The 27,019-nt window shown below is 43.6% G+C and overlaps 1 protein-coding gene across 1 annotated transcript in view; it reads left to right on the top strand.

Annotated features, from left to right (window-relative positions):
* Window positions 1-27,019, top strand: part of MAP4K4 (mitogen-activated protein kinase kinase kinase kinase 4) — a 163,860-nt gene that overhangs the window by 83,004 nt on the left and 53,837 nt on the right. The window contains 3 exon segments of the mRNA XM_031056161.1: window positions 22,026-22,151; window positions 22,921-23,031; window positions 25,809-25,899. Of these exon segments, the coding sequence (XP_030912021.1) occupies window positions 22,026-22,151; window positions 22,921-23,031; window positions 25,809-25,899 (328 nt within the window).

Here is a 27,019-nt window from a genome sequence, read left to right as displayed (position 1 = left end):
GGAAAATTGATAAGGGACCTAAAAATCCAGATTGTTCCATGGAGAGTACTGGCACTCTGCTTGCTTGTCCCTGAAATTAAAGATTGCTTGCTACTAGTCTGTACAACATTTTGCAGTCTTTGGTTAAACAGTTACCTGGCAAAATAAAGAAGTGTTCTGTGGAAAAGAAAAAAAAAGGAACGCTATTTACAATCTTGACAGCCCTGCTGTCCAGTTCTCCTGAAGCTGATTAACCTCTGATCTCTTCTAGGGATTAGGTTAAGAAAAAAAAAAGTTGCTGGGAATTATATATTACAGTTCAGAGGAAAACAAAGCTGGACAGAGTGGTCCCTTGAGCTGTAACATCTGGTTTTGGGGGAGGTCAAAAAGAGCTACAATAGTCTTGCAGCTAGTAGGGCGGTCTTTGTTGAACTGCAGAGCATTTGTATAATTGACTTTCCTTCTTTAATTGAGATCCCTCACCTACGTCTGCTTCATGCCCTTGCCCCGCAGTTCTTCCCCCTGCTTTTCCATGGAGCTGATGCCAGGAGGTTCAGCCCTGGGTGCTGATGTCTGTGTGGCACTGGGCTCTGCTGCAGCTCCATGCTGCTTTTTTTCTGCGAGACTCCTGTTTGGGTCAGGCAGAGGTGGTCCTGTCCATCTTCAGGGCGAGGGCAGGGCATAGAGCCTTGCAGGGGTGCCAGACATGTCACAACACCCCTGCCCTTGGGTGGCTGGGAAATTTCTTGGATTGCCAGCTTATAGTTCTGACAGAGTAGAAGGACATTTAACTCTGAAAAGCCTTTTGTCCTTACAAGGAGCAGTGACTTTATCTCCCAGCAAGGCAGACACATCTAACACCTGGTTTAAGTCAGAGCTTCAATTTCTGGACTCAACCCAAGAAATTTCCTGGAGCAGTGCTGGCACCAGTTGGGATAAAGGGCAAACTTCCACTCTCTTCATCTGATTATTCAGGGGTTAGCAAGATTGTCAGGCTGGAGAAGCTTATTTGGAAAGGGGAGGATGTCTGGTTTGATGCAGTTGTAAGGGAGCTTCACAGGTGGTTTGAGATCAGGGGAAAAAGCTGTGGCTCTTACCAAGCAGCTTGGGAAATTTTTGATGCAGTTGTAAGGGAGCTTCACAGCTACCAAGCAGCTTGGGAAATTATACTGCTGGAGAGAGCTGATGTTGAGCACTAAGGCTCTGCATTACTGTGTCCCTGTGAAGAGCAACTTTACACTGGTACTGTGTGAGGGAAAAATTGGCAAAGGAGAGAGAAGAAAATGGATGTAAAACATTCATACATGCTTGTTTCTCTATGCTTGTTTCAACCTATGTTTTCTCCTTATGCAAAATTTCCACCTGAGAGGAACAGTTTGCATGAACAGCCTATCTCAGTTGTCCTTGTGGGCATACTTCTCTGTGTATTTTAAAAAGCTTGTTTTAGAAACCTGAGTGTTTCAAGGCTGAAACAAACAGATATGTTCCTTTTGCCATGAAGGGCACCATTGCAGCACCTCTCAACAGCCATAGAGCTTCAGCTGTAAAGGTTTCATGGTGCTCATTTAGTAGGATCCCTGTTGCATGGCTTTTTCAGTTGAGGCTGGGCAGTGGCTTCATGCTCAAAGTTGATTGTGGAACACAGTGTGAATAAAGTGTAAAGAAAGCAGTGTTGCCTCTGCCTTCTTCTCATCTGTATGTTTATGTCTGATGTGCAGGGTTCTTGTCCTGTCTAGCAGAAAATGTTTTACCGGTGCTCTGTAAGTTGAAATGTAGTTTAGATGACACAACCTGAAGTTATGGTTACATAAAGGGAACTTTGCTGTAGTTTGGAGAGTAAAAGAATCTCCTTTGTTGTAGGGAGATGACTTTAAAATTTTGCCTACCTGGCTTTAAGAGAACCAGATAAGACTCTACTATAGCACAGCAGAGGATGCTCAGGATATGCCCCTCAGCTGTGGCACTGAGATCTGTTATTGCTCATCAGTATGTGAGAGCACATGTTTAATATTGGAGCCTAATGGAAATGGCTGCAGCTGACTTCTATAGGCAGAAGGGTAGGATTGCATATTAAGATTTCTCTGCAAGTCTTGAGCTCTTTGGACAAGTCTGGACTTGTTAAAAATTTCTTTCCTTTGGTCTGATGGTGCAGCTGCAGTGACACACTGAGAAAGAAAGAGTAAGTCATCTAGGTGAACTCACTGAGGTCTGTTACCATCCTTGGGCACTGTTACCTGTCCAGGTGGGCAATACTCATGCATTTATGCTCTAATACTGTGCCTATTTTTCTTCAGTCATTAGGCTTGATACCTGCAGTCATCTGAAGTCCTGCTGTTAGCAGTGACAAAGAGGTCACTAATGACATGTGATTTCATATGTATGCAAATGACTGCTGGCATCAGTCTGTGTCCTGGACTCAGCCTTCACCACTGTTAGTGTTAATGTAGGTAGCATGCAGATGCTTTCACAGTTGAGATATTTTACCTACAGGTCATACCTGCTCTAACATGAGTTTGAGCAATAATAACCTGTGCAAATTCTAGTGATGGAGCATTTCTTCTGACCTGAGAGGAGCATTTGTGCAGGTGGCCTCGGTGCAGGTGATTTGCTGCTGCCTTCCCCAGTGCTGAGCTCTGATTGTCTCAGCTGTCTAACGAGGTTCGAGTTCTGATGGGAAACAAATGTTTTGTGTGCAGATAATAGCAAAAAGTATGGGGCTGCATTTTTTATTATTTCTCAGACACAGCACAGCTCAATTTACCCCCAGTGAGTCAGACATACTGTCTACTCAAGGATAACAAGGCAACCCTGTCAATACAGTGCTAGAGCATGTGTGCTCTTGCCAGTTTGGGCAGAGTAAAACCAATAAGGATTGTGACAGAGCATTGTGCTTTCATTTTAGCAAGTTTCTAGGCTGAACTCGGGTCTGCTGAGTATTCTTCCTGTCTGCATAGGCAACCAAAAGATCCCAGGTCCAGTATAAGCTGCTATCTTTCAGAGATACACTTTAAAGTCTGGCTTGGGCGTTAGGATCAAAGTCAGGGGAATTAATTCTCTGTTTATATTAAAGGGGATGTATCTGCTTGAAATGTAATCTCTCTTGACTGTGTTTAATTGTATTTTTATAAACTGCACCTGCCTGTGGGCTCCTCCTGTTTTTGCTGCAGCATTCCATATTTTTATCTTGACTTCCTAAGGAAATGAGGCTTCTTGGTGATACTTAGCATGTCCTGCCTTCTTTTCCACCAAATACCATTTGGATCTGCTGGTTGACTTCAGCCAAGTTTAATGAGGAGGAGAAATTCTGGAGATACAAAGTCCTGACAAGTTATGTGAAAACTGGCAGGCTGCATGGAGAAGGGAGGGGCTGAAATTTATAGCCTCTGCTTTGAAAATGGTAGGCAGACCTTAGCCACCTTCCATTATCAGTCAGCTGGCCACTGTTTTGCCGTAAATCATGAGGAGAAAGTAGATCACTTCATTTTTATTTAAGGAAAAAGTTCTGTGCAGTGTAGCACATGAAAATTACTTTCAAGCATTTTTAAATCTCCTCTGGTTCTTTCTTTAGTTTATGAGTCCACAAATCTAGTACTGTACGTTTGAGATTATCCTGTGTGATCTCTCTCTCCCCTCCTTTCTTAACATGCCTGTGTGTATATATAAAGATAAAACAGCAGTGTTATTCTCCAACATTTAATGAGTCAAAAATGTTTTTTCTAAGTCCCCTGACAGTGCTTCTTTTGCAAGGCACAGTTTGAATGATTTTGTATGGAATTGTTGGCTAAAATAGAGTCTTAAAGCCCAGCTCCTGAATCTAGAGATTATGGTAGCAAGTGCTAATGCTTGAGGACCTGGGAATTCAATGTACTCTAAGCTGGTTTGTAACCACAATAAACACTGCCCTAGTGCCTGAAGTGTTCTGCTTCCCCTGTGCCCAATCTCTTAAATATGCAGTGGAAAGCACACAGCTGAGCTGGCGTTGAAAGAGCCTTGAAGATGCTGTGCAAACTAGTTCAGTTGATCAGTGTAGGAGAAGATTCTGTTTGTCCCCAGAGCCTGTAAATGTCTCAAATCCTTTCCAACAAGGCTCCTGTGTACATACCTCTAGATAGAAAGTAGTTTCTCTGTCAGAAAACATTAGATAAAGTGCGGAGAACACTTTAGAGAGAAGTGCAAAGGTGTTGTCATTAAATTGCAAAGATTGGTGCTTCATAGTAAGCTCACCGTTTAATCTTGCTCTCTTTTATTAAGACCCTGCTTCAAGCATGATTAGGGTGATGGAAGTCTGGCCACAGAGGCATTTTTTAAATTTTTGTTGTGATATTTACCTGTTGATTTTTTTTTAATGTCAGGCTTTATTTCTTGAACACTTCATCAGTGTTTTGTTCTGAAAGATGAATCTGTGAGAAGTGAACAAGCTAACTATCAGAAGTGCTACTGTTCCTCTGTGGACAGCAAGCACGTGGGTGTTGTGTTTTGCCTCACATCCACCAAGTAAAATGGTAGTTTTGTACTTAGCACATCACTGGTGCAAAAGATGGAGGTGGGAGTTCCAGTAGCCTGCTCTCTTTTGCACCTCATTCTGTAAGGTGCCTCCACAAGTGTCCAGGAATATTTTCCTCTGCAGCACCTTCCTTTCTGAACTGAGTTTTAGTGTTTGATTCTAGATGTGGTAAGAACTAAATGGAAATCCTAGTGTAAATGCAGCAGCCCACAGACCTTTGGCTAGCTCTTACTGCCCTGGCTAAGCATCATGGCTCTGCCTGCAAGAGTAAGAAAGGAGAGCATCCATGATCCCTGAAAATAATTTTCTCATGTGGAATATTTTACTGGATGGAAATGTAATTGGGCAGAGAGACCAGAGAGCATCCTGGTGGCTGCTTGGCTCCCCCTCTGCTAACCTGTCCTGGCTGGGGCTGCAGGACAGACAGCCCTGAGTCGCTGCTGTGGAAACACTGATGCAAAGGCAGCACTTATTATGGAAGGTTTTAGTTGTCTCTTGCATATTTTACCTCAGCTTCCTTTTCACTAGCATTTATTGCAGTTGCCTCCCTTTGAGCCTGGGGGCCAAAATGATTTTTATAAATGAGTTTGTTGATTTTCATTCTGAATTTGTCCTTCTGCTTCTCTTACTACACTCCTTTGCAGCAATTTTTAAAATGTGCAGCTTTGCATCGATTATAAAATAATAGAGTCGCACTGGTTTATAGATCAGAGGGGGCTGCATGGTCAAACAAGTCTGCACTCAAATTTGAGGCCCTGAGGGGAGATATCTGTTCCTATGTCAGAATTGGTGCTGCTCCCCAGTTCTGATTAAAAAGTTTGGGAAATGTACCTAGCCCAGTCTTGATTTCCAACACAGATTTTAAGAGTTGGCATCAATCATGTAAAAGTGGATGGATCAGCATGTAAATGCAAACTCACCCTCTGTGCCTATAAATGTAAACAAAGTATGTGTAAACTCAGGAAAGGATTTCTCCCACTGGCAGGAAAAAAAGGAGGAATAGTTGCATTTTCTCTTTGTAAATGTTCAGCTAGCATCCTGTTGTGTTAACAGTGCTTCCTCCAGACATAGGTGTCTGTGGTCTCCCCATTTCTAGGTACTTCTCCCTAGAGATAAGGTTTTACAATACAACAAAAACAAATGGGTGTCTGGATGCTATTGCAGGGACAGCCCTGCCTCTCTTCCCTTCCCTTCCAAATTTCCCTTACACCAGAATCTATCAGGTCCCATCCTGTGCTTCACTGGCAAGGAAATACATATATTTTAAAAAATACACATAGATCAGCTTTCTACTGGTTTTGCCCTTGCTAAAGCTGGCCAGGGGGTGGGTGAGAGAGGCCAGGCAGGACAGGGAGTGGAAGTGGCAGCTTCTGGGAGCTGCTCTGGAAGCAGCATCTCCACAGAGTTAACAGTTATGAGGCTGGATGAGGAACCCCGAGCCATCCCTTTGCAGTGCAAATCCAGGAGGAAAGCCACCTGCAACGCCTTCCCAACATCCTGGCTGCATCTTTCTCAGTCACCTGCTGTAACTGCTGAGGGACTGTTTGTTGTGCTTCAACCTGCAGATTTAGGAATAAAGAATGGAGTGTAAAGGCCTTCTGCAGGGATTTCCCTACCCTCTGATTCTTTCCACTGTGTAACAGGCTATTTTTAGTCTGCTTGCTTGCCTTAGAAACTATTTCACTTTCTGCTTTGGATGATTTCCATAACATTCATTTTGGTTCTGAATTCCAGTGTTCAGGATAATAGCAGAGCAAAGAATCGATATGTGGCAAGCTCAGTTCCAGTGGTGGAGCTGGAAAACCTGTGCTGAGGATGTGTGATGCCAGCTGCCTCTGACCTGGTGACCTGTGGGAGGCTGGCTTAGCTGAACTGCATTGTGGATCATGCCCCATGTTTGCAGGCAAAGAGCTTTGTTAACCCTGAGTTTAATGGTGCTTTGGTTAGTGAATGGCAAAGGAAAACAACCCTTTAGTGGACTAATCCAGGTAGCCAAAGTAGATCTACCTCTGAAAGACATCTGTTTGCTTTAAGTCCAGAGTCAAAAGCCCAGCCTGCCCTTGCTGTGTGTGCTTGGATGGTACCATTGCTAATTTGCCGAATGTCACTCATTCTTCCTCCGCACAATAGTTAGGTATGAATTCAATCAGCATGATTTAAATTTTCTTTGTCAATAAAGTGCTCTTTAAGCTATATAAGGTGTTAGAGCAGGCCTTGCTGTGGGAAACAGTGCTCGTCTTAACATTGTTGCATATGATGCATCTAATCATTTGTCACTCTGACATATAAAAAATATCATGGAATCAAAGAATCACCAAGGTTGGAAGAGACCTACAAGGTCATCCAGTCCAACTGCTCACCTGGCACTATGACTGTAACCCCTAAACCACTAACTCACATCATCCAGCACCAGATCCACATACCTGTTAGACCCCTCTGGGGATGGTGATTCGACCACCTCCAATGCCAATTCCAATGCCTGACCACCTGAACAGTGAAATTTTCTTTATAATATCTAATCTGAATCTCCCCTGTGTCAGCTTAAGGCCATTTTCTCTGGTCCTCTCACTGAAGGCACAGCAGAAGGGATTGGCCTCCACCTCACTACGTCTCCTTTCAGGCAATTAGGGAGCGATGAGGTCCCCCCAAGCCTCCTTATCCCCCTCCCTCAGCTGTGTCTCATTGGACATGATTTCTAGACCCTTCACAAGCCTTGTTGCCGTTCTCTGGACACACTTGAGCACCTCAATGTTCTTTTTATATATTTTATAGAGCTAGTTCTGTAATAAGTGAATTTCATACAGCTGGTTGATAAAGCAGGAGAATGGAGTTCAGTGGGTTTGGGCAGCGTGTTGCTGTTTCCTAGGAAAGGCCTGAATATTTAGAATCCCTGAGGCAGTGCTGGATCCAGAGGGGGATGAAGACTGACTGGCAGCTAATAGGAATTTTTCTTAGATAAAAATGAAGATGTTTCTTCTACTGGTTTTCTCTGCAACTTGATAATGCATGGGATGAATATATATACTTGTGGGAATTCATATATTCAGGAGCTGTATATCCAGTGGAGAGCAGAAATTGAACCTAATGCTAGGGGTCAATATAGATAAAAAAGTGGGAATTCAGTGTTTGAGATTGGGAAGGAAAAGACATTTAGTATCAAGCCTATATTCTTACGAATTTTCCACTTTTTTTTTTCTTTTTTTCTTTTTTTTTGGTAAGTCTTGATTAAGAACCACTCTGGATAGATTGGTTCCTGTTTGGATTAGAGGTCTAATCCATGATTGTTTACAAAAATACCCATATTCATCAGCCTTTGGAGGATAAATGGCTACTCAGGGCATGAATAAACAGTCACAAACACTCTGCTTAGTGTGGTTCCATGAGCTGTTCTGTGCTCCTGTGGCGTGGCAGAGGAGCAGGGATATCTTGTGCAGGTGGTTTTCTGCATTTTTCTCCTGATTGCACTCAAAGCAAATAGATGTGTGGCTGCTCTGCTTTTGGCCATCACTAGAGGGCTTCAGAGGGAGAAACCTGCTTGCCTCCTACCTGATGTCAGGAGCCAAATGTTTCTTCTGAAACCTGATACACAGCATTGTAACAGGGATGTTCTAGTAATGCTGGTAGGAACCTATTGGCGTTCAGCAGTTTTTTTGCATCTTTTGTTCAGGAAACTTCGTCCATAATTTTTTTTCCTTTTTAAGCTTCTCTTTTAATTATCTTTACAAGATGAATGGTAAAACCGGTGTGAGGCGAGTAGGGCTGGTGGGCAGCTGACACCACTTAAAGGGTTTTGCAGAGCCCTGCACTTCGAGAGGCGTGAGGGAATAAGGGATGTATTGTATAAAAGAGACAACCTTTAGCTGGGGGTCTTGCTTTGAAGAGGCTTGCCAGCAAGTTGGAGAGCTGCCCTCAGCCAAGCCTGCTTTCAGTCAGGAAGTTTTATAGGTCATGCAAACCAGCGAGGTCCTTTCCTTTCCATCGTGCCCTGCCTTTATATGCAGCAGCACACATGCACTGCCCTCATCCTTCGTGCTTTGGATCAGTGGCTCAGCCTTAGCCCAGGAAGAGTTGTGAGTGCCTCCAGTTTCTGTGTGGTGTGGGAACACTGAAGCACATAATGGCTGCGATTCAGAGACAAATGCTAGCTCTTTGCTACTGATCACTTTGGCAGAAAGCCCCAGATGCTCAGAGACTACAGATGGAGCTGTTTTGGGGAGTTTGTTTGCTAAAGAAAATAAAAAGGCACCCAAAACCTTAGAATTTTTTATTATTATTATTACGGGTGGTGGTAGTACTAATATTATGTTTTTCTGTTCTTATAATAGCCTCCCTATTCTTCCTTTCCTTATTCTGCATCCCCTGAACATCACTTTTCAATTCATGCCATCCAGAGCACAGCTAAAAGCTTTTTGTAGGTGTGCATCATTTTTTAGTAAACCAGCAAAGACAAGCTTAACCAATTTAACCATCAGTTTCTGTGAGACTTTTCTTTTTGAGTGGGTGTTGGGATTTCTACATGTGCCTTTTGAAGGGACTAGGCTGCAGGAAACTGCAGGAGAGGAACCTTCAGCCATGATGGGCTTTGTTCAGATACCTTAGTCTGGCAGAAGCTGACCTCTGCAACACATGTTCTTTCACTTAGCTGCCTCTCTCCAGCTGTTGGAGAGGTCTGATTTGCTGTGTGGGGGATTTCTGCTGCTTCTATGCTGCTTGGTAATGTTTCCAAACCAACCAGCAGATCCTTGCCTTGGTCATAGAGCTGGAGCTGGCAGGGCTGCTGCAGCGGTCCCTTTGTGCATGACTTCATTGTCACACAGCTGTGCTCTGACCAAATCCAGTGCCTTCAACCTTATCCTCCTGAATTTTGAAGCTCTCCGAACAATCTAGGTTTCATTTTTTGGATGTAAATGCCTTCCCTGTCTCCCCCATGCATTTTGGCTGGCTTAATTGCTCTTAGTTTGGTTTCAAATCAAGTGTGATTAAGGGAAGATTTCTTCAGACTGCCACTTAATCATGTTACCAGACTAGCATAGTAAAAAGTTGTAATATCTGTTGGGGTGAATACCCTGAGCACAAAATTACAGGCCCTTTCCTGCTCATGAGTCATCTTCCCCTGAGACTCCGCAGTGATAGCATTGCTTTTATTTTAACAGAAAAATCCCTGAGAAGGCAACCAGTTATTTATCTGAACAAGAGAGACCATGTTTCTTGGGTTTTGCTGGATTTTTTTTTTACTCTCTGAACTTTTGTATATATCCTTAAGGAAGGCACTGCTTTGGGAGTAGTTCCCACGCAGATACTGGATGGGCAGGCTGGGGCCATGCTTGGCACAGGGGATGTGGTGGCTGCTGCAGGCTGGGGAAACCAAACCAATGCTTTTTCTGAGGGAGATGAGATTATATTATGTATTGGAGGATTTCAGTAAAACATGTTATGCCTGCTTTTATTTTACAGTCAGGTTGCAGTATTGCCCATCGCTGCCCGGGGAGGGTTGCAGCAGCCTCTTCCTGGACTATGGCAGGGCCATTTCTTTCTGGATGAGAAGGCCTGGCCTCTCCAGTTTCTCTTGCAGGCTTTGTGGTTGATGTAGGGCCTGCCACAGGACAGTTTTGGACTGAGAAAACCTCATTTTCTTCTTATCAGCACCCGAATGTTGGTGCCTCCCTTGTTCCTGTTTGGACTGCTCTCTGCCTGCTGTGCATGCACACCTGCAGTTTTGAGCAGCTGCCTGACCATTCAGTATTTTGGTCCCTGCAGGTCCCCTCTGCTCATTGCGGTGCAGTTGTGACAGACAAGGCAAGGTTGGCAGGTTAGGGTCTGGCAGGAGCCCCTGCTTTTCAGCATGGGGGCAGCAGGGCAAAGAGCAGCTGAGCCTCACTGGAAGCTGGTGTTGAGGTTGGAAAGTGGACTTCTGTCCCCTGCTCTCAGCATTTCAGCTCAAGAGTGGGAGACTTGTGCTGGGATCTGAGCTGTTTGTTTTTAAACTGGAAAGTGAGATGCCTTAGCAGCTCTGATTTTTGAAGTGAAATACCTTTTAATAAATGCTTGCCTGTTCACAGCCCAGCAGCAAAAACAAACATGTACTGTAGCATTAGAACTGTTTTATGTTTTTTCCAGTCCTATTTTCTTGGCTGTTAATCAAGGTCTCTTTGTCACCTTCCCAGCTAAGGGTAAATGCAGCTGGGGTATAATATATGCAAGAGTTTTTTGCTTTTATTTATCCTGATGGAGGCAGAAAGGATTTTCTTCTAAGACAGGTAAATAATTAGCTGGCCATCCCCAGCTTCCTTGCTCAGAGAGCAGGAGTAAGGGAGAGAGGGGACTGTGACATCCCATTTAATAGATGGACACGAGCGTCTTGTGGCTCTGTTCATTGTTAATTCACTCCTGCAGCACTGCTCAGCTGTGAGGTTTCCAGGCGTGCTTGGCAGCACCGACAACAAAAACATCTGGTCCAAGAATATAGCTCCCTTCTGCTGGCAGCTGCATGGAAATGATTTTGTACATCGTAGTGTAGTGCCAAATGCACTTAACTTGTACACTAAAGTGCACAGCCTTTATAGAGCTTTGGCAGTGCAGGGCGATTTTAAATGTGTGCATAAGTCAGCGTTAATCTACCAAAGAAAATCAAAACCTCAGCAACCAATTTTATAAAGAACTCGCTTATCACACATGCCCAGACATGGCTGTACCTTTGTACCTGTCTAACAGCTGTTCCTGTCTGAGCACAAAGGAAAAGCATTTTGGTTGCAGCCCTGGTTGTCGTCTGTCCTCTGGGAGGGTTTGGCACAGACATGAAGCGAAATTTGCCCCTCTCAGACATCCCTGAATTCCACTCATCAGCAGCTGCATTTGTTACTGATAGAGGTTGTCTGTCTCCTCTCTTGTTTTAGAAAGGACCTGGCAATTGCTGAAGAAAAAATGTTAACTGTGAATCAAATAGTTAGTGTGTCTGCTGGTAAATTGTAATTTGAGTGATTGGATCTGATAATTACAGACATCATCATCTTGTCAGTCAGTTGTAAATCATTTGGTAATGGATTTCCCATTTTTAAAAGAGCTGGTTTTTTGAGCAGTAGTGTATTTTAGAAGTAAAATATAATATCCATATTCCTTCTTGCTTTGAAAACCCCTAGGGTTATAAACATGGATCTCATTCATACATGAACAAGCAAGTTGGAGAGGTCTGCTTCAAGAAAGCTACTCTCAGCATACATATTTCTAGTTATTACTTTTTGTCTATTCCCTCAGAGTAGCTGAGCATGGTGGTGTTTTTTCCCCCTTAAAGCTGCTGTTACATTGTAGGTTTTGGGAATTAAGAAGAGCAGGGAGGAGTAGAAATCCCAGGTCTAGTCTGGTATCCATCATGGGCCTGGGTTTACCCTTTGCAGAAGGAGCCCGTTCCTTCCCAAGAAAGTAGCAGGTGGTTTAAGGGCTTGGAGAGGTTTCAGTAGGTCTGTGCCGGTCTGATGGTGTCACAGCTACTGACCTGATATTAGTTTTCTGCTCTGTCACCGTTATGAGGAGCCGTTCTCACCAGAACAGAGAAGGAAGAGAAGGTGGAGATGGTGACAAAGGGAGTAGGAGTGAGCCTCCTTCCAGCTTTTTAAGCAGTCCTTGCTTGCAATGTTGGTGTAAGAAACTAAAGACATTTTCTGGAGTATTTTGAAAATTGATTTCGACAAACCTGTAGGACTTGGTCCAGTCTCCTCCCATGGTCTATGCAGACAGTGATTTACTCAGCCTGTTTCTGAAACATGCAATGGTGGGCTGGTGTCGCAGCTGTTTTTGTGATCCCTTCTGTGGGTCCTCTGTGGGTCCTCAGTGGGTCCTCTGAACCTCTTGGATCCTCCCTGCTGGCACATGGCATTTTGGATTTGCAGTCCTTTCTCTGCGTAAGGCAGGGGGAAGGCTGTGGATTACTGACAGAGGCTGAGCAATGACTAATATTGGACCAGAGGAGCTAAAGTATTAAACCTTCAGGCCAAGATTACCTGAAATTAAAACTTGTAAGGACTTGTGCTCTCACACTGTCATCCAGTCGTGTTTGTAAGACACATGTACAGATCGGATGATTTCTTTTATTCCTGGGCAATTTACATTTTTTGGCTGCTGCACAAAAGAAACCTTGTGTTGAATAAGTCAGATCATGATCTCACACCAATCCTTGCTTACAAGAAGATTTTTGTAAGCTGTAGCATAGTGCAGAATTTTGAGTTTTCCTTTTGTGGGTGTGAAACAGAGCATAGGTTACTGACTGCACTAAAAATGGGCATTAGACAAAGGTACATCACTTTAGAAGAGTAGTGTTAAATCTGTTTCTTCATAGTAGCAGACTCAGTGAAGTGTATGTCACTTTATAGAAATGGATTGATGGCCTGCAAAGAAAATGCAGTAATTTCAGGTTTGGGCCTTATCTCAGTACTTATTTTCTGACAAAATACAGAGCTTTGTTAGTGTTGCAGACAGTTTTAAATGTTTGGAAGGAAAAATCGCTGCATTCGCAGCATTTTAATGAGGACAGTTCCCTTAATTAAAGCATTAGAAAACTAAGGGAATGTGGACAGCTGAGGGATTAGCAATATGTTACAAAGTTCTTCTTCCACCTACTAGTTGATTTTGGGTCAGAAGACCAAGACCATAATAAAACTTGTAGTCTTCCAGCAGTTGCTTGCTTGTCTTAACCATTGATATTACCAGTGACCAAGCCTGGATTCATTCTGTCTGATTTTAGGCACACAGTGTTGTGCTGAAGCCTGGAGTGTAAGTGACCTGGGGATCTGCAATTTAACATGGGGGAAAGGTGCCTGTGAAGGACAGATCTGTCCACCTGAGGTGATATTTGTCCTGTAGAAGGGTAAAGGTCACTGGTGGGACTGTGTCTCCTGGAATATGAGGTACTTGCTTCAGGGCTACCTAGCTGCCCGCTGCTGGCAATTGTGGTAGTACTTGTTTGTGCTGCTCTGTATTTTGGTTTGTTTCTGGTTTTGGTGTTTTTGTTGGTTTGTTTTGTTTCGTGAGTTTTGTTTTGGTTTGTGCAATTTGTTTGTTTGTTTTTATTTTTATTTTAAATTTTATTTCTTAATGTAGGATTGATTTTGCCAGTCTGCCCCCTCTGCTTTGCAAATCTGTCTGTTTGCTTTTGGCCTAAAGAATACAATGTATTGAGCAGTGCCAGGCCCTTCAGGAAAGAAATGGTGGCAGGTGATAGAGTTGCTGAATTTCTCTTGAAAACTACTTCTCCAGCCCCATCTCATTCTGATAAAAGATCCTATGTGAAAGAGCCCTGAGGAAAGTCCAAGTGGGGTTACTTTCCTGTCCTGTCATTTGTTCTGTTCCTGTTTGGGTGTGCATGGCTATATCTTTTGTGTTTGTTATCCCAAACTGTTGGGATATTTTATTTGTCTTGTAGCATTTGAGTTTCCTTCAATATATGAAATGAAAGAGGGGTTGTAAATAAATTCCTCTTCCCTGTTCATCTGCAAGACTTGTTGGTCAGTGTGGGTGTGAGGCTGTATATTGAACAAATCTGTCCTTTAAGAAAATTAGTGTCTTTGTGTAATTATAGGTTTTCACTACTAGAAGAACATTAATGTTATGCCAGAACTGCTATTTTTAATATATTTTACTTTCTCAGCTTACATTTCTGCTAATACAATGTCTGTGTGGCATTTGGTGCATAGGAAATCTGCTTTCAGTCATTTCAACCTTTTGTTTCCTCTCTTCTCTCAGATGTTCCCCTTCTGCCTCCCTCTAAGTTTAAAGCTTAGTCTCATGCCAGAACTTCAGTTTCTTGTTGAATCTCTCCAGCTGCATGAAACCTGCAGCCTTTTACATCTCCCAGGTCCAAACTGCAGCCTGGCAGCGTCTGGACTGCACATGTGGGGAGGGACTCATGTGTTGATCCCTTTGGGAAGGAGATCTGCCCTCCAGGCTGGAGTGGTGGAGCTTCATACTGCCCAGGGCAGAGCAGGGACAAGGCAGTGGGCAAATGCCTTCCTTGGCTTTGTCACCCCCTGAGATGCTGCTTTCCTTGGCATAAATGCATGCTGAGATTGGAAGTAGAAGACCTGGGCAACATTTTGGCATCGTGCATTAGCCTGTTTTCTCTCCAGCATCTACAGCTCCTCTAATTATCTGAGCGTGGAGCTTTGCATAAAGGAGATTTCTTTATTTCACACACAGGCTTAATTTTAATTTCTGCTAGGAAGGGCTTGTTCCGATCACAAGAAACTTGAGAGTGGATGTAGAAATTGTATAGCAACAGGCATTTCTAGTGTAAATAATAGTGATGAAAGTAGGGGACTAGTCCTTCCCTCTTTTATGAGAGCTCTGAAGATGTCAATATAAGGCTAGCTTGTTGTGTAACTTGTACGTAATTTAGGCTAGATGAGGATGGACAGTGTGCAATCTGAGCAGGAAACTCTTTTAAGTAATCATGACTAGGATCAAGGAATTAGCTTTGGAAATAGTTGAAGCGATTTGCCCTTAGGAGGTTTCTCTCTTGGTTGTCTTTGGAAAAGCCTGTGGCATCTCAGGATTTTACTGAGGGAGGTCAGCAGTGGTGTGGTTTCTGTGCCTTCAGAGCAGCTCATTCAGTGACCAGTGAAGGCACTGGAGGCACATCGGGCAAGAAAGAAAATATTGTTGTCGCAGTGACTGGCAGAGGAGGTGGTTCAGGGGGGAGACAACAGACAAGTATTGTCTTCACGTGGTTTTTGGCTCCTTCCTGCCTGCACGTGATTCCATCTCCCGCGCCTGCACAATGCTGCTACACAGGCTCCTTGGGGAGTGCTGGGACCCTGCTTAGGCACTACTCCTTCCTCATGCCTCTTTGTCCAGCTAATTTAACTGTTCCTTTATGGCTGCAGCCTCAGTGATGGCACTGTCGTGAGCAACTTGGCTCATTTGCTTTCTTGTTTCAAACAGTGCCTTTAGCATGCAGTAGAGAGCGTGTTGTGCCAAGGCGAGACAAAGCAGCTTCTGTTTTGTGTGTTTGGTGGAAGTGTTTCTCACCTGCTTGATGAAATGTTGCCACTGAAGGTAACTGAATGTGGTCATAAGGACAGCACTGTTCTGCCATCCAGTCCTTGCAAAAGTGAGGTTTTTTTGACCTTGAGGAAGCTTCCCAGCCGTCTTCTGCAATTACGGTGCCTGAGCAGCGTGGCTGCTTTGCCGTTCCTGGCAGCGTGGCTCTGCGCCGGCAGCAGCTCGCAGCCTGGTGGCAGCTCCCAGTGACAGGATGCCTGGTTTCCAGAAAGCTCACCAGTGGTAAAGCCCATGAGGGCCTGTCTCTGCATGGGCTGTCATGTAGACGAGGGGCAGAGGCTGAGGCACCCTCCCAGCAGTGGTGGGCGATGCTCAGCACCCATGCCACTGCTTGCTGGATGGCTAGTGCTCCCTCACTGTCACTGAGTGTGTGGCATGAGGGATGCCTGTCCCAAGAGGGTACAATCTGAAGGCCTTGGAAAAGTCTGTGTTTGGGAAGGACCTGAAGGACAGTGCAAAGAAATTAACCGGCTGATGCCAAGGTGGGAAGAGTATGTGGGTAAGGTGTCTGTGAAAAAGAGACCTTGCATGTGAAGTGAAACAGGCACAGAGAATGCTGGGAGTGAGAAGGTAACACAGGAGAGAGACAGATGGGAAATAAACTTACATGAGGTCTTTAGCTTGAGGGTGACAAAGCTCAAAGGCTTGTAAAAAGGTCTCAAGAAGGATGAGGTGTAATAAGAAATTTAAGATTTAGGAGGGATTGTATAAGGACTTGTTAAATATTTATTGCATCTCTCAATTAAAGTCTTTTATTTAAAACAGTTTAGACTTTCCCTCCCAAGAAGCCTGCATTTGATATTTTTGCATACCAACTATTTTATGTCGTATTCCCAATTCCAGCACTTGGTTGTGGTGTTGGAGAGGATCACGTTTTTCCACGTTGCACTCTCTGCACTGCAAGCTGCTCTGCTTTATACAAACTTCCTACCTTGGCAGTCACTGTCAGGGACTTACCCACTTGAAGTATCGTTTCTCTTGTGGTTTGGTTCCTCCTGAAATTACAACCTCCTTCCCGGCTTGGAGGCAGCGCCACAGCTCCCACTTCAAGTGCTGTGCTGTGTGCAACACTGCCCCAGCTTTCCTTGCCAGAACATCTCCCTGGTGTGTGAGAACTTTATTAACGAGTGTATATATTAGGGATTCCTGCAGCAGAAAAGGTCACCCATTGTGCTAGGCTCTATTCAGACTTTCTCTGTCCTGGACAGATCTGCTCCAAATGGATGCTGGCCACGTCTGGAGTGCAAAGAGGAGGGAGGTTGTGACACTCAAGCAGAATGGTGGTTTGCAAAAGTTGGTGTTGTGATTTGATTTGTCCAGGAAGATTTTTGTTTGTGGTTTTGGTGTCTTCTAGGACTTTTTTTTTTTTTTAATGTGAGTGGAAGGCAGAAGTGAAACATGAGAGGAAGCAGAAAGGAAAATAAACTGGATTTCTTATGGACCTCTCCTGTTTTTCTTCAATTACTGTGTCAGGGGCAGATGGTAAAAGAAAGGGAAAGTTGTTATCATTTGATGCCTGTGAAGGCAGACTGGTTTCCTCTCCACTGCTCTGGGAGTCCATGGGTTAGCAGTGCCTTTTCACTCCCAGTGCTGGGCTGAGGCTGCTGCCTGCTGCTCTACACAGAGCAACTCTGCCGTGATCTCAAGATTCCAAAATGTCAGAAGCTGCCACTGGAGCTCGTGAGTGTCAGGAACTCTGCTTAGTCTGAAACCCCAGGCACAGTACTGCCAGCTGCCATTCTCCAGGCAGGGCAGCTCCATGGGTATAGGCAGGCAAGGCTTTGTGAGCAATACTGGGAAAGCAAAGGAGAGGAGATTTGAAGGCTTCCCTCACCCCATCCTGTTTTGCTGGTGTTTGATTTTACACTGTTTGGTACTAATATTAATTCTAAAAAACCCTTGATTGTAGCTTGAAATGACTAGATGTCATTTGTGAGGAGACAGACGAGATTTGTCACTGTCTCATTTTTTAAATCAGAAAGCAAAGTTACTGAAAGGACCAATTTGTATTCTGCTTCACACTGATTTAGAGCAGTGTATAAATCATCTGGTAGGATAAGTAAACTTGCTCTCTCCTTTATCACAGAACACTGTCTTCCTTTAACGTTGCTGGACTGTGTTTTCTCATTCACATTTCTCATCATCATAATAGTAGCATAAATAAAACCTTTGGAAATAATACTGAGTTTCTCCTCCTTAGGTTGGCAGAATAAACTTCCAGCCAAGAGTAGTAGTCAGACAGATCTTCCGGGTGAGGGAGTTTGAATGGAAAGTCACCACTTACATGCCTTCAGACATGTCTTTGCTCTACCTTGGGAGGTTTGGGGGTTTTTTTATTTTAAAATTCAGCTCCTGAAATAATTTTATTGTGCTGTAGAGCTTGGGAAACAGTGTTATTTCCCCCTTGCTCTTCCAGGTGTGTTTCTCAGAGACAATTTCTCATAGGGGTCTCATACCAGTTTTAGTGCTGGAATAGGTTAGGACTGTTGTCTCCTGTTAGGACTGCTTGGTCTCCTGAGGCATCTAGACAATGATGTTTAGGGACAGACTTGGAGTGACTTTCCCTTTGGTTATGTCCTCCCTGATTCCAACACTTCTAGAGCCTACTTCTCTTCTTTTCCATCCCTCAAAAATGTCCAGCAAAGTGTTTCTGAATTCCTTGTCTTCTAAAAATTTGTGTAAATACACAGTGTTTTCTTTCCATAATGTTGCAGGGGGTGCAGTGCTACCTTTGGAAAACAGCTGATAATCTTCCTTACATGCATCCGCACTAATAGCATTTTTTGACTGCGAGTTTCTCCAGTGGCAACCACGGTCGAATACTTAAATCTTCAGCTACTTAAATCACCACAATTTTGTAAATGCTGAAGCAATAAAAACAAGTCATTGATTTGCCATCTGTATGCACAAAACCCCACACTGATACTTAATGTGCAGTGATGAATGGAAGAACAAGGGATGTTGAGCTTTGTGGTGGAGCAGTAAGCAAGCTGATCAGGTACTGCTGGGTGGTAGGCTGAGAGGTAACACACCTGGGTTTATTTTCATTATGCTGATTCAAATGGTTAGAAATTATCTGAATATACATAGGTGGATTTCTGTGTGGGAGTCATATGCAGGTTTTGATCTTACAGGCAAGAATATTTTGGTAAAAGAGTGTTGCACTTAGAAACCCCTAGGGATGCTGGCATGTCCATTTAGTCTCTGAAGGGAAACACATGAAAAGGGAGAGGAAAGCTGCTCCAAGCTTGATTTAACCACGTGAGTCTTGCAAAAGTATAGCTTACTGCAAAAATTACTGGTAATCAGACATGCTGTCACAAACAGACAGGGAATATGTAAGTATAAAACACTTCCACCAGCTCCATCAGAGGGAAGACAAAGAGGGTTTCAATGGGAGTTTGTATTCACAGATAATGGCTTAAAGTGGTAATTGATGCCAGCTGCATAAAATCGCTAGGAAGGGCTCACCAGCTGCCTCTCTCCTTCAAGAAAAAAGGATGTACTTTTGTATTACTTCATGAGAATGACAGTCTCTTGCCTCAATCAGTTTTAATTTTCTGCTTTTGTGATACCCTTGCCTCTGCAAATGGAGGCACTGTCAGTGGTGGTGGTGCAGTGCATGTGTTGTCTGGAGGAGGTGACAGACCTTCCATCTCTGAGGCTGGCTCACGTGTCCAAATCCCAGGAGGGCTGCCAAACACCTCGGTCTCCTCAGGAGGACCGCTGCTGCCAGCTGCAGTGTACCCTCCCTGTGGCACGTGTGTCCATAAGGAGATCTGTGTGGAAATGGCCTTATCCGGTGAGATTTTTGGGTGGGACTCATCTCGCCCTGATGCAAGACATCTGCAAGTTTGGTGTCTGGATCTTGGTTAATGACCTCACCCTCCTTTTGTAGTTAGTGGGGAGAAGTAAACACCGGTAGGGTGCACATTGTTTGGCCTCTTTCAGATGTCCACATGGGGATGAAACGACCTGTAACCTGGAAAAAATGCTCCTGAATCTGGAACAGAACAATTTTGATCTTGCCAACTTTTTGTTTTTAATTTCCTTTTTTTAGCCTTCTACCAATTGCTGTACCACACTGGTGCTTCAGCCTTTTCTGTGCTGATAATTCCTCATAATAGTTCCTGTCACCACAGAGTCTTCAGGACTCATTGCCAGGGGGTTATCGATCCACACTAACTAAGTGGATTCTTCCAAAGCTTGACAAAAATTACTGAATCCATTTATTATTGTAAACTGCATTTTGTACTGGATTGTACTGTAGGTAAGGAGCTATTTGTGTTGTGGACAAGGGCTCAAAGGCAGCTGAAGTATGAATGTAGGACCATTGTTGTTAGCTGTAGTTCAGGGAGGTACTTGGGGAGATTCTGCTGCAGGCCTTTGAGCAGGTGCTGTGACACAGACTCAGTGGAGAGCTGAAAGAGCAGTCACTGTCTGCAGTCTGCTGGCTTAGCGTGTGCCTTTTTTGTTGTTTGTTCTTCAGCATTTTTTATTTGGGGGGGAGGGGGGCTGGGATTTTTATTATTTAATTTTTCAGAAATAGATCCTGTTTAAGTATTGTCATTTTGGCTGCTGTTACAATAAATAAACACAAACAACCTTTAGGACATCCTGCCCATTGTATTGCAAAAGCTATTGTGTTCATGTGCTGAGGGTAGGAAGTAATTTTTATCTAAAAAGTCAGTTTAAAATAGCAGATTAATCCAATTATACATATTAACCTATCAGCAATTAAGTCCCAAAGCATCAAGTTTAACAATGCTCCTGTTTAATTTCTTTTTGCCTAAATCCATAGTTAGAGGTTTGGTGTAATATAAGCCTGTCTTCCTCCTCTCTTTTTTTTCTCTTTGCATATAGTCTGAATAAATAAAAAAATCATTCAACAGCAAGGACAACAGAAGCAACTGAGGAAGCACCAAGTTAGCTTTTGGCTCAGAAAGCTTTTCTGACAACACTCTCTCCCAGGGCTGCTGTTCACTAGGAACTTTGATATACAAGATTTTCTTTCTATTTTGTTCAGTCTTCCAGAGATACCCAGTATTTTACTTCAAAGGCACATCTTGAGAAGATATAAGACTAGTTTATCCCTGGTGCATTTTGGGAATTCTGTCATAATAAGTTAGAAGTAAGCATTGCCCCCCACTATTAGAGTATTTGAAATGGTTGTAGCATGTACTAATGGTTGTAGTTAGCTTTGTAGCAGAGAGTGGTGTCTGTTGTTCAAGCCGTGTGTACGGGTGTGTATAAGGAGTTAACACAGAGCTACCATTAACGTCTGTGTATGTCATGAATAGGATATTTGATTGCTAGTGTGGTACAAATTGCGAAGAAGTTTAAGGCTTGAAATTTTATCATATAATCAGCTTTGACATCACAGAATAATTAGAGTACGTGCTACCATTCCCATCAGGCAGCAACCCTAGGGAGAAGTTTTGGCTTCTTCCTGGAATCAATTTAAGGTAGATGTTTTTCTGCTTGGATATAAAATTGTGGAGCAAAAAGGAATATCTACGTGCCTTTAATTTGTTGCCTTGATAGGTGCTTGAAGAAGACTCCTGCTGTCTAGGTGTGGGAAGAGAGAGTTGGGGGTGGGTTGGTGTCTGCTCCTTCTTTTGTATCTGCTGTCTGCCTGCTCACACAGCACCTCAAAGTGTGTGGATCCTTCTATGCCCCGTGTCCTACTGTCACTTCAAAAGCAGGTTGTGGGTCTTTTAAGGAGTGGTTTCATTATGTTACCCATTTCACCTCTTTGGAGGGATGACCTCCCTTCTCCCTTCACCTGAGCTGCTCTTTGCTTGGTTTGCTGGAGCTGGGGGGAGCCAGGGGAAATCCTTCCTGCGCCTTTGTGTCTCAGCATCCTGTTTACTGCCTGGGCTCCTGGCCCATTCTTCCTGATGCACTTGCTCTTCCTCCATAAAGGCAGATGGAGGAGGAGAAGGAAGCCTGTGCGCGAGGCAAATGCCTTGTTCTTGCAAGAAGGGGAATTCCTGATCTCCACCTCTGTTTTCCTGTGCCAGTCCAATGCTGGCACCAAGATGGGAACCTGCTTTGGCAGCTGGTTTCACAAAGCCACTGTCTGGCATTTTAATAGAACTGGTTAAAATTAACAAAATTAAAGGAGAAAAATTGAGGAAGATGGAAATAATATTCCTCTGTCATAAATTCCCAGCCTGCTAGCTATAGATTTGCTTAAGGTGCTACAAGCATTGGGTTTTTGAAAGAGATTGTGTCATGTTCCATCACTGGGTCAAATCCATTGCATCTTTTATTTGTTTCTTTGCGCTACTGAAAACTTGGGAAAGACTTGTTTTAGACCATCTCAATAGACAGGATTTTGATGGCATGAGCATCAGAGGGGTTTACTGAACATGATGCTGGTGGAAATTGAAGTTCAGAAAAAATCTACTTTTGAGAAAGTGAGGAGTAAATCAATAATGCATGTGGTATATTAAACATGTGGGGGTTTGTTTTATTTTTTTTTCCAAAGGATGAAGAAGAAGAAATCAAACTGGAGATTAATATGCTAAAGAAATATTCTCATCATAGAAATATTGCAACTTATTATGGTGCTTTCATTAAGAAAAGTCCTCCAGGACATGATGACCAACTGTGGGTAAGCAGATGTTTTTCAAGCATGTTCCTAAGTCTTTCTCTACTGGATATAGATTGATGATGAGAGAAATGCCACTTTATGGAAAGACAAACTAAAGGAGTTTGGTGCTTGCCTGAATGGCTAGATAAGTGAATCACAGAGGCTAATCACACATCCTTGAGGGGATGTCTGAACCAAGATTTGCTATAAGCAGTGGATTTGTTCTTTAAGTAACTTTTTTTCCCATTTCCCAGATGGATAGTAACATGTTTCATAGGAACAAGACAGCTGAGCAGTAAGAATGTGTGACTGTAAAAAGAAAGCTGCATTTGAGATTGTACCTGTTACATTCTTCATCCCACCTCATCTACACCCTCTAGAGGACTGAAGTTTGGGGTTAAAATGGCAGGGTGCACGTTCTGCTGTAAATACATGGAAGTTAAGGGATAAGAAGTGTTGCAGTGATGTGATGAGTTTGATTCCTTCAGCACTGGATGTGCTCTTACTGCTAATGTGTTTTGCATAGCTGAGCAAATCCAGATTCCCAGCATTAAATTACAGTGATTAAATCAGTCCTTGAAAATGTGGTAACTAATGTGAGACATATTCCATAGATGTCTGACACATATTGAAGACATTTGGTTGAATCCATTTTCCAGGCAGAGATGTAAAATACATTCCCTACTTCACAAGAGCTTCCCAAATTAATGCTGTAACCTGATTATTTTGCTTTGCTATACAGCTGAGATCTGTGTTTAATGTTGGTTGTACACTGATATTTGTTTTGCAGCTTGTTATGGAGTTTTGTGGAGCTGGCTCTATCACAGACCTTGTGAAGAACACAAAAGGGAATACCCTGAAAGAAGACTGGATAGCCTATATCTCCAGAGAGATTCTCCGGGTAAGGAAAGCAGCCTGCCCCACACAGAAACAGGCTTGCAGAGATGCAGCCTCGCTTGAGGTTGTGCAAGAAGCTGTTTCTGATCAATCCCATTAGCCATGTCATCACTTGGAGAGTGCGTAGGAGCAGATAGATGTCTGCTCCACATCATTTAACTTGGTGTGAGTTGTACTGTATTGTAGCAGAAGCCTTGCAGAAAATTGCAATTTCTAGTCATGAGAAGCCAATAGAGGAGCCAGTGACCTTGCCTTCTGCAGAAGCTGTAAAACTGTGTCCCTGAGACCTGAGGCTGAAACAGTGTTGTAGCACGGTAGAGTACAGAATGGGCTTTTCTAAATATGTGGCAGCTGCCTTTTTCTTTCCTAATCAAGTCCATGGAGGAAGAGCTGTTGGCTCAGGCCAGCAGTCAGGACTTGTGTGCTGTGCTCTCATCCTGTGTTGTCCTGCAGTCTGTCTAGAGCAATCAGCTCTGTCACGTGTGGCTGTGCCTGTGCCGTGCTTGCAGGCGGCACTACAGAAGTTTGTCAGGAAAAGGTCTGCAGCTTACCAGTTGTTCTAAAATTGCAACTTAAGCTAATTACTCTTAATATTTAATTTCCAGTTGGTGCAGTTTAAGTGCTTTTTGAATTGGCATTTGTTTTGCTTCACTAAGTAAATCTGGGATGGTTTTCTTCGTGCTTCTTTGTAAAACAAATTGCCTCCTACCCATACCACTACACAGTATGTTTGTTCAATTGCTTAATCATAAATGAAGTTCTGAAGGGCTTTATGTTAAAGGAAATGAGCACTGGCTCTTGCATAAATGAATGCTGCTGTTGTCTGCGTTACACATTTGCTCTGCCTTGGCAATTTTTAAGATGAGGATGGAGGGAGACACATAGTTCTGGTCTCTTGCTCTAATTTCAAATGCTAGAAGACAGTGCAGCTGCTGGTGTTTGACTGGCACATTTTAAGTTGTTTACAAAGGAGAAGTTGTATTTCAAAACAAATGGTTAGCATGCTTTAATATGAGGAAAGCTAATTTCTTCAGGAGCATCTTACCCTTGATTTGAGAGACATATGGGCTTGGAGGTATTCTATGATATGTTGCATTCATCCTGAATTCTCCTTAGATAAAGCAGTCAAACACTTGCTGAGAAGAGGAAAAAATATTTACCTCAGAAAAGAGGGAAAACCATTTTCTCATTCCAATGAGAGATTTGCAAAAGGAGTGTTAATTACTGACCATCAGGAGCTGGAATATCTGGAAAAAAGGAATGCTAAACTCGCATTGCAACGAGATGTTTCAAACCCTGATTCCACACAGAGTTTGTCAGAGGTGGAGGAGGGAGGTGGTGTAACACAAAGTTAAAAGGAGCTGAAATGCCAAAGATTGGTGTAGGTGGAGACACAGGTGAAGGTTGGCCCAGTGAATCCTTGTGTGGTTGGAAAGGTCGGGGGAATGCAGGAAAGTGGAGATGTACCCCTCTGTCTCCTCCCAGGCCTTTGCAACCCCAAACATGTTTTTTCAGTAGGGTTAAATGGTACTCTGGAGAGAGCAGATGATTATCTGTTCTGGGTTGGAGTAGCAGAAGGCTTTAAAAAATATCTTGTGTGAAGCTGTGGAAAAGCCTTCATTCCTGTGAAAAATAAGACCATACTTAGCATTAGCAGTCAGTGAAGGGTCTCAGGGACATCAGCTGTTCACTTGATTTGCTTGTGACCTGTGGAAGGGAAGCTGTAGATAGTGTTTTTTTGTCACACTTATTAACTGTTTTAAAAAAAGGGAAATAGCCCAATGGTTATGTAGGAAAACTGGTAAATGATCAGTTAATGAAGAACATGTGTTAAGAAATACTTCTCTACAGCAACCACTACTCTCTCAACCTCTTGCAGCTGTAAAGGTTCTATTCCTTTATTTTTCACAAAACATTAAAAGACTGTGAGGGCAACACGAACAGGCAAGATGATCCCACTGGAGACTACAATTTTCCGAGCAGAAAACTGAGGAGAACCCAAAATACAGGCAGTTGCTAAGAGGGTTGCCCGTTGTTCCCCCAATTACATTAGAGAGTAAAATGCAACATATGTCTTTCTCAGCCCTCCCTCCACATGGCTAATGCTTTGGGGCATGTATCCAGGTGCTGTCTCAACAAAAAGCACCGTATGCCAGGAGGTTTTGTTTCCTTTGGAAAGTATAACGCTTATGCTTTTTTTTCCCTTTGCATTTTTTTTTCCTGAGGTACAATTATCTGGTTTCATGTTTAGGGAGGCTAGAGAAGAGAACTGCACTTTTGCAGTAGAGCCTGTCTTTGTCATCTGTCCTCCCTTGCCCTCAAACATGACTGCCAGTCCATCACCCCCCACCTCCTTCTTGGGGTGCATATATACATGTGGGAGCTGCCTCCTTTCTCCTTCCACTTCCTTCCCAGCTGAATTCTGTGTGACCCTGTGCACGTCAGAAGTCAGTGGCATACACTGGCAATGATGTCATTGAGAATATAATTACTTGGAGACTTTGTGGGAGCCGAAGTTTGTTCACAAGACAGCTGGGAGGTGTTTGCACAGTGCAGATGTTGGGCTGTATTTAGGTGCTGTGTGAGCCTGATCTGAGCCTGTGTGTCTGCTCCATCACCAAAAGCTGTGTGGGTGGTGTGCTGCAGGTCCCACTGCTCACAGTTGCAAGAGGTCAAGGCACAGTGCTGTGACCTTTGGGGCTGCTGGGTATGGGCAGTCTGTTGCTGAGCCAAGAGCCTAACTCTGAACATTCTCTCCTTCCTCTCTTCTCCTTAATGCAGGGGTTGGCGCATCTTCATGCCCATCATGTGATTCACAGGGATATCAAAGGGCAAAACGTGTTATTAACAGAGAATGCAGAAGTGAAACTTGGTAAGTAGGCACACATGCCCACTTCCTCATTTGTTCAGCCTTTGGTTTTATGATGTTCCCAAATTATTTCATCCTTTCAGAGCCCTGCAACATGTTTTATAGCATGAGTACTCTGTCAATGGTTCCATGTGGATTGACAGCCTGCGTGTATTTCCTCCTGCTGGGAGAAGATGGAGCACAGGTTGTTGTTGAATTTGGTTAGGAGATGTTGGTTTTCATGCCAGAATCAGTGCAAGGATCATTTTGTTTCCCCTACTGTACTGTGTGTAACTTGAGTCTGTTCTGATTCACTTTATTCTGGACTCGGGAAGTGACAGGAGTCTCTCTTGTATTTAGCTTTAATTAAAATAGCACCTGCTGTTCAGGTTCTGGACACAAAAATATGATCTGGACAGCACTCTCAAGGGAACTGGGGCATTGAATTCAAAACACAGTTCCAGCTCTGGCATGCCTGCTGAAAATCGTGCTCATCCCTGGCCTCTTCTCTCCTGCCAAGTGGACATACTCTTTTTTTATTTCCTTTCTAATTTGTCTCTTTCAGTTAGTGCACATGTCAACCTTCTGTGTTTGTATCACGCTACACTCGCCACCTTTTTTTGGTTAAATATAGAGCCATGCTGAAGCCCTCCCACCCAGCCCACATCCCTTCTGCTTTGCATTACACCTTCCTGCAGCATGAGGCATGGGAAGTCATCCCGGCTGCTGGAGGAGGAAGCACTTGGGAGAGCTTTCCTTCATTTGGTCCAAAATGGAGCACAGTAGCTTCCAACCGACTGCTTCCACTGAGCTGGTCTCCACCAGTTCCTCAGTGTCACTCAGAGGGTGGGTGCAGTGAGGCTAGCACAGCCCTCTTAGGCCAGATGCAGTTACTGGTATAGAGGGACGTATAGCACTGTGGTCATGAGCAGGCCAAAATGAAAGGCAGAAAACACCTTTGTAATGTAATTGCTTTGTAGTGAAATGGGCATCTCTTTCCCAACCTGTGTGCATGTGTGCCCAAAGTTAGCACTTCCTGAATAATTCTCATCTTTTGCTCTCATTGATGTTTCTGCTCTGTGCATTAAAGCAGAGAGCAGCTTGCTGAACAACAGGTTATTTTTGCTGTCCAATTTTAGAGCAG

This window comes from Geospiza fortis, unplaced genomic scaffold, assembly GCF_000277835.1.
Source record: "Geospiza fortis unplaced genomic scaffold, GeoFor_1.0 scaffold192, whole genome shotgun sequence".
In the NCBI taxonomy this organism is placed as follows: domain Eukaryota; kingdom Metazoa; phylum Chordata; class Aves; order Passeriformes; family Thraupidae; genus Geospiza; species Geospiza fortis.
The sequence above is the reverse complement of the archived record's forward strand: the minus strand, read 5'-3'. Positions and strand labels throughout refer to the sequence as shown.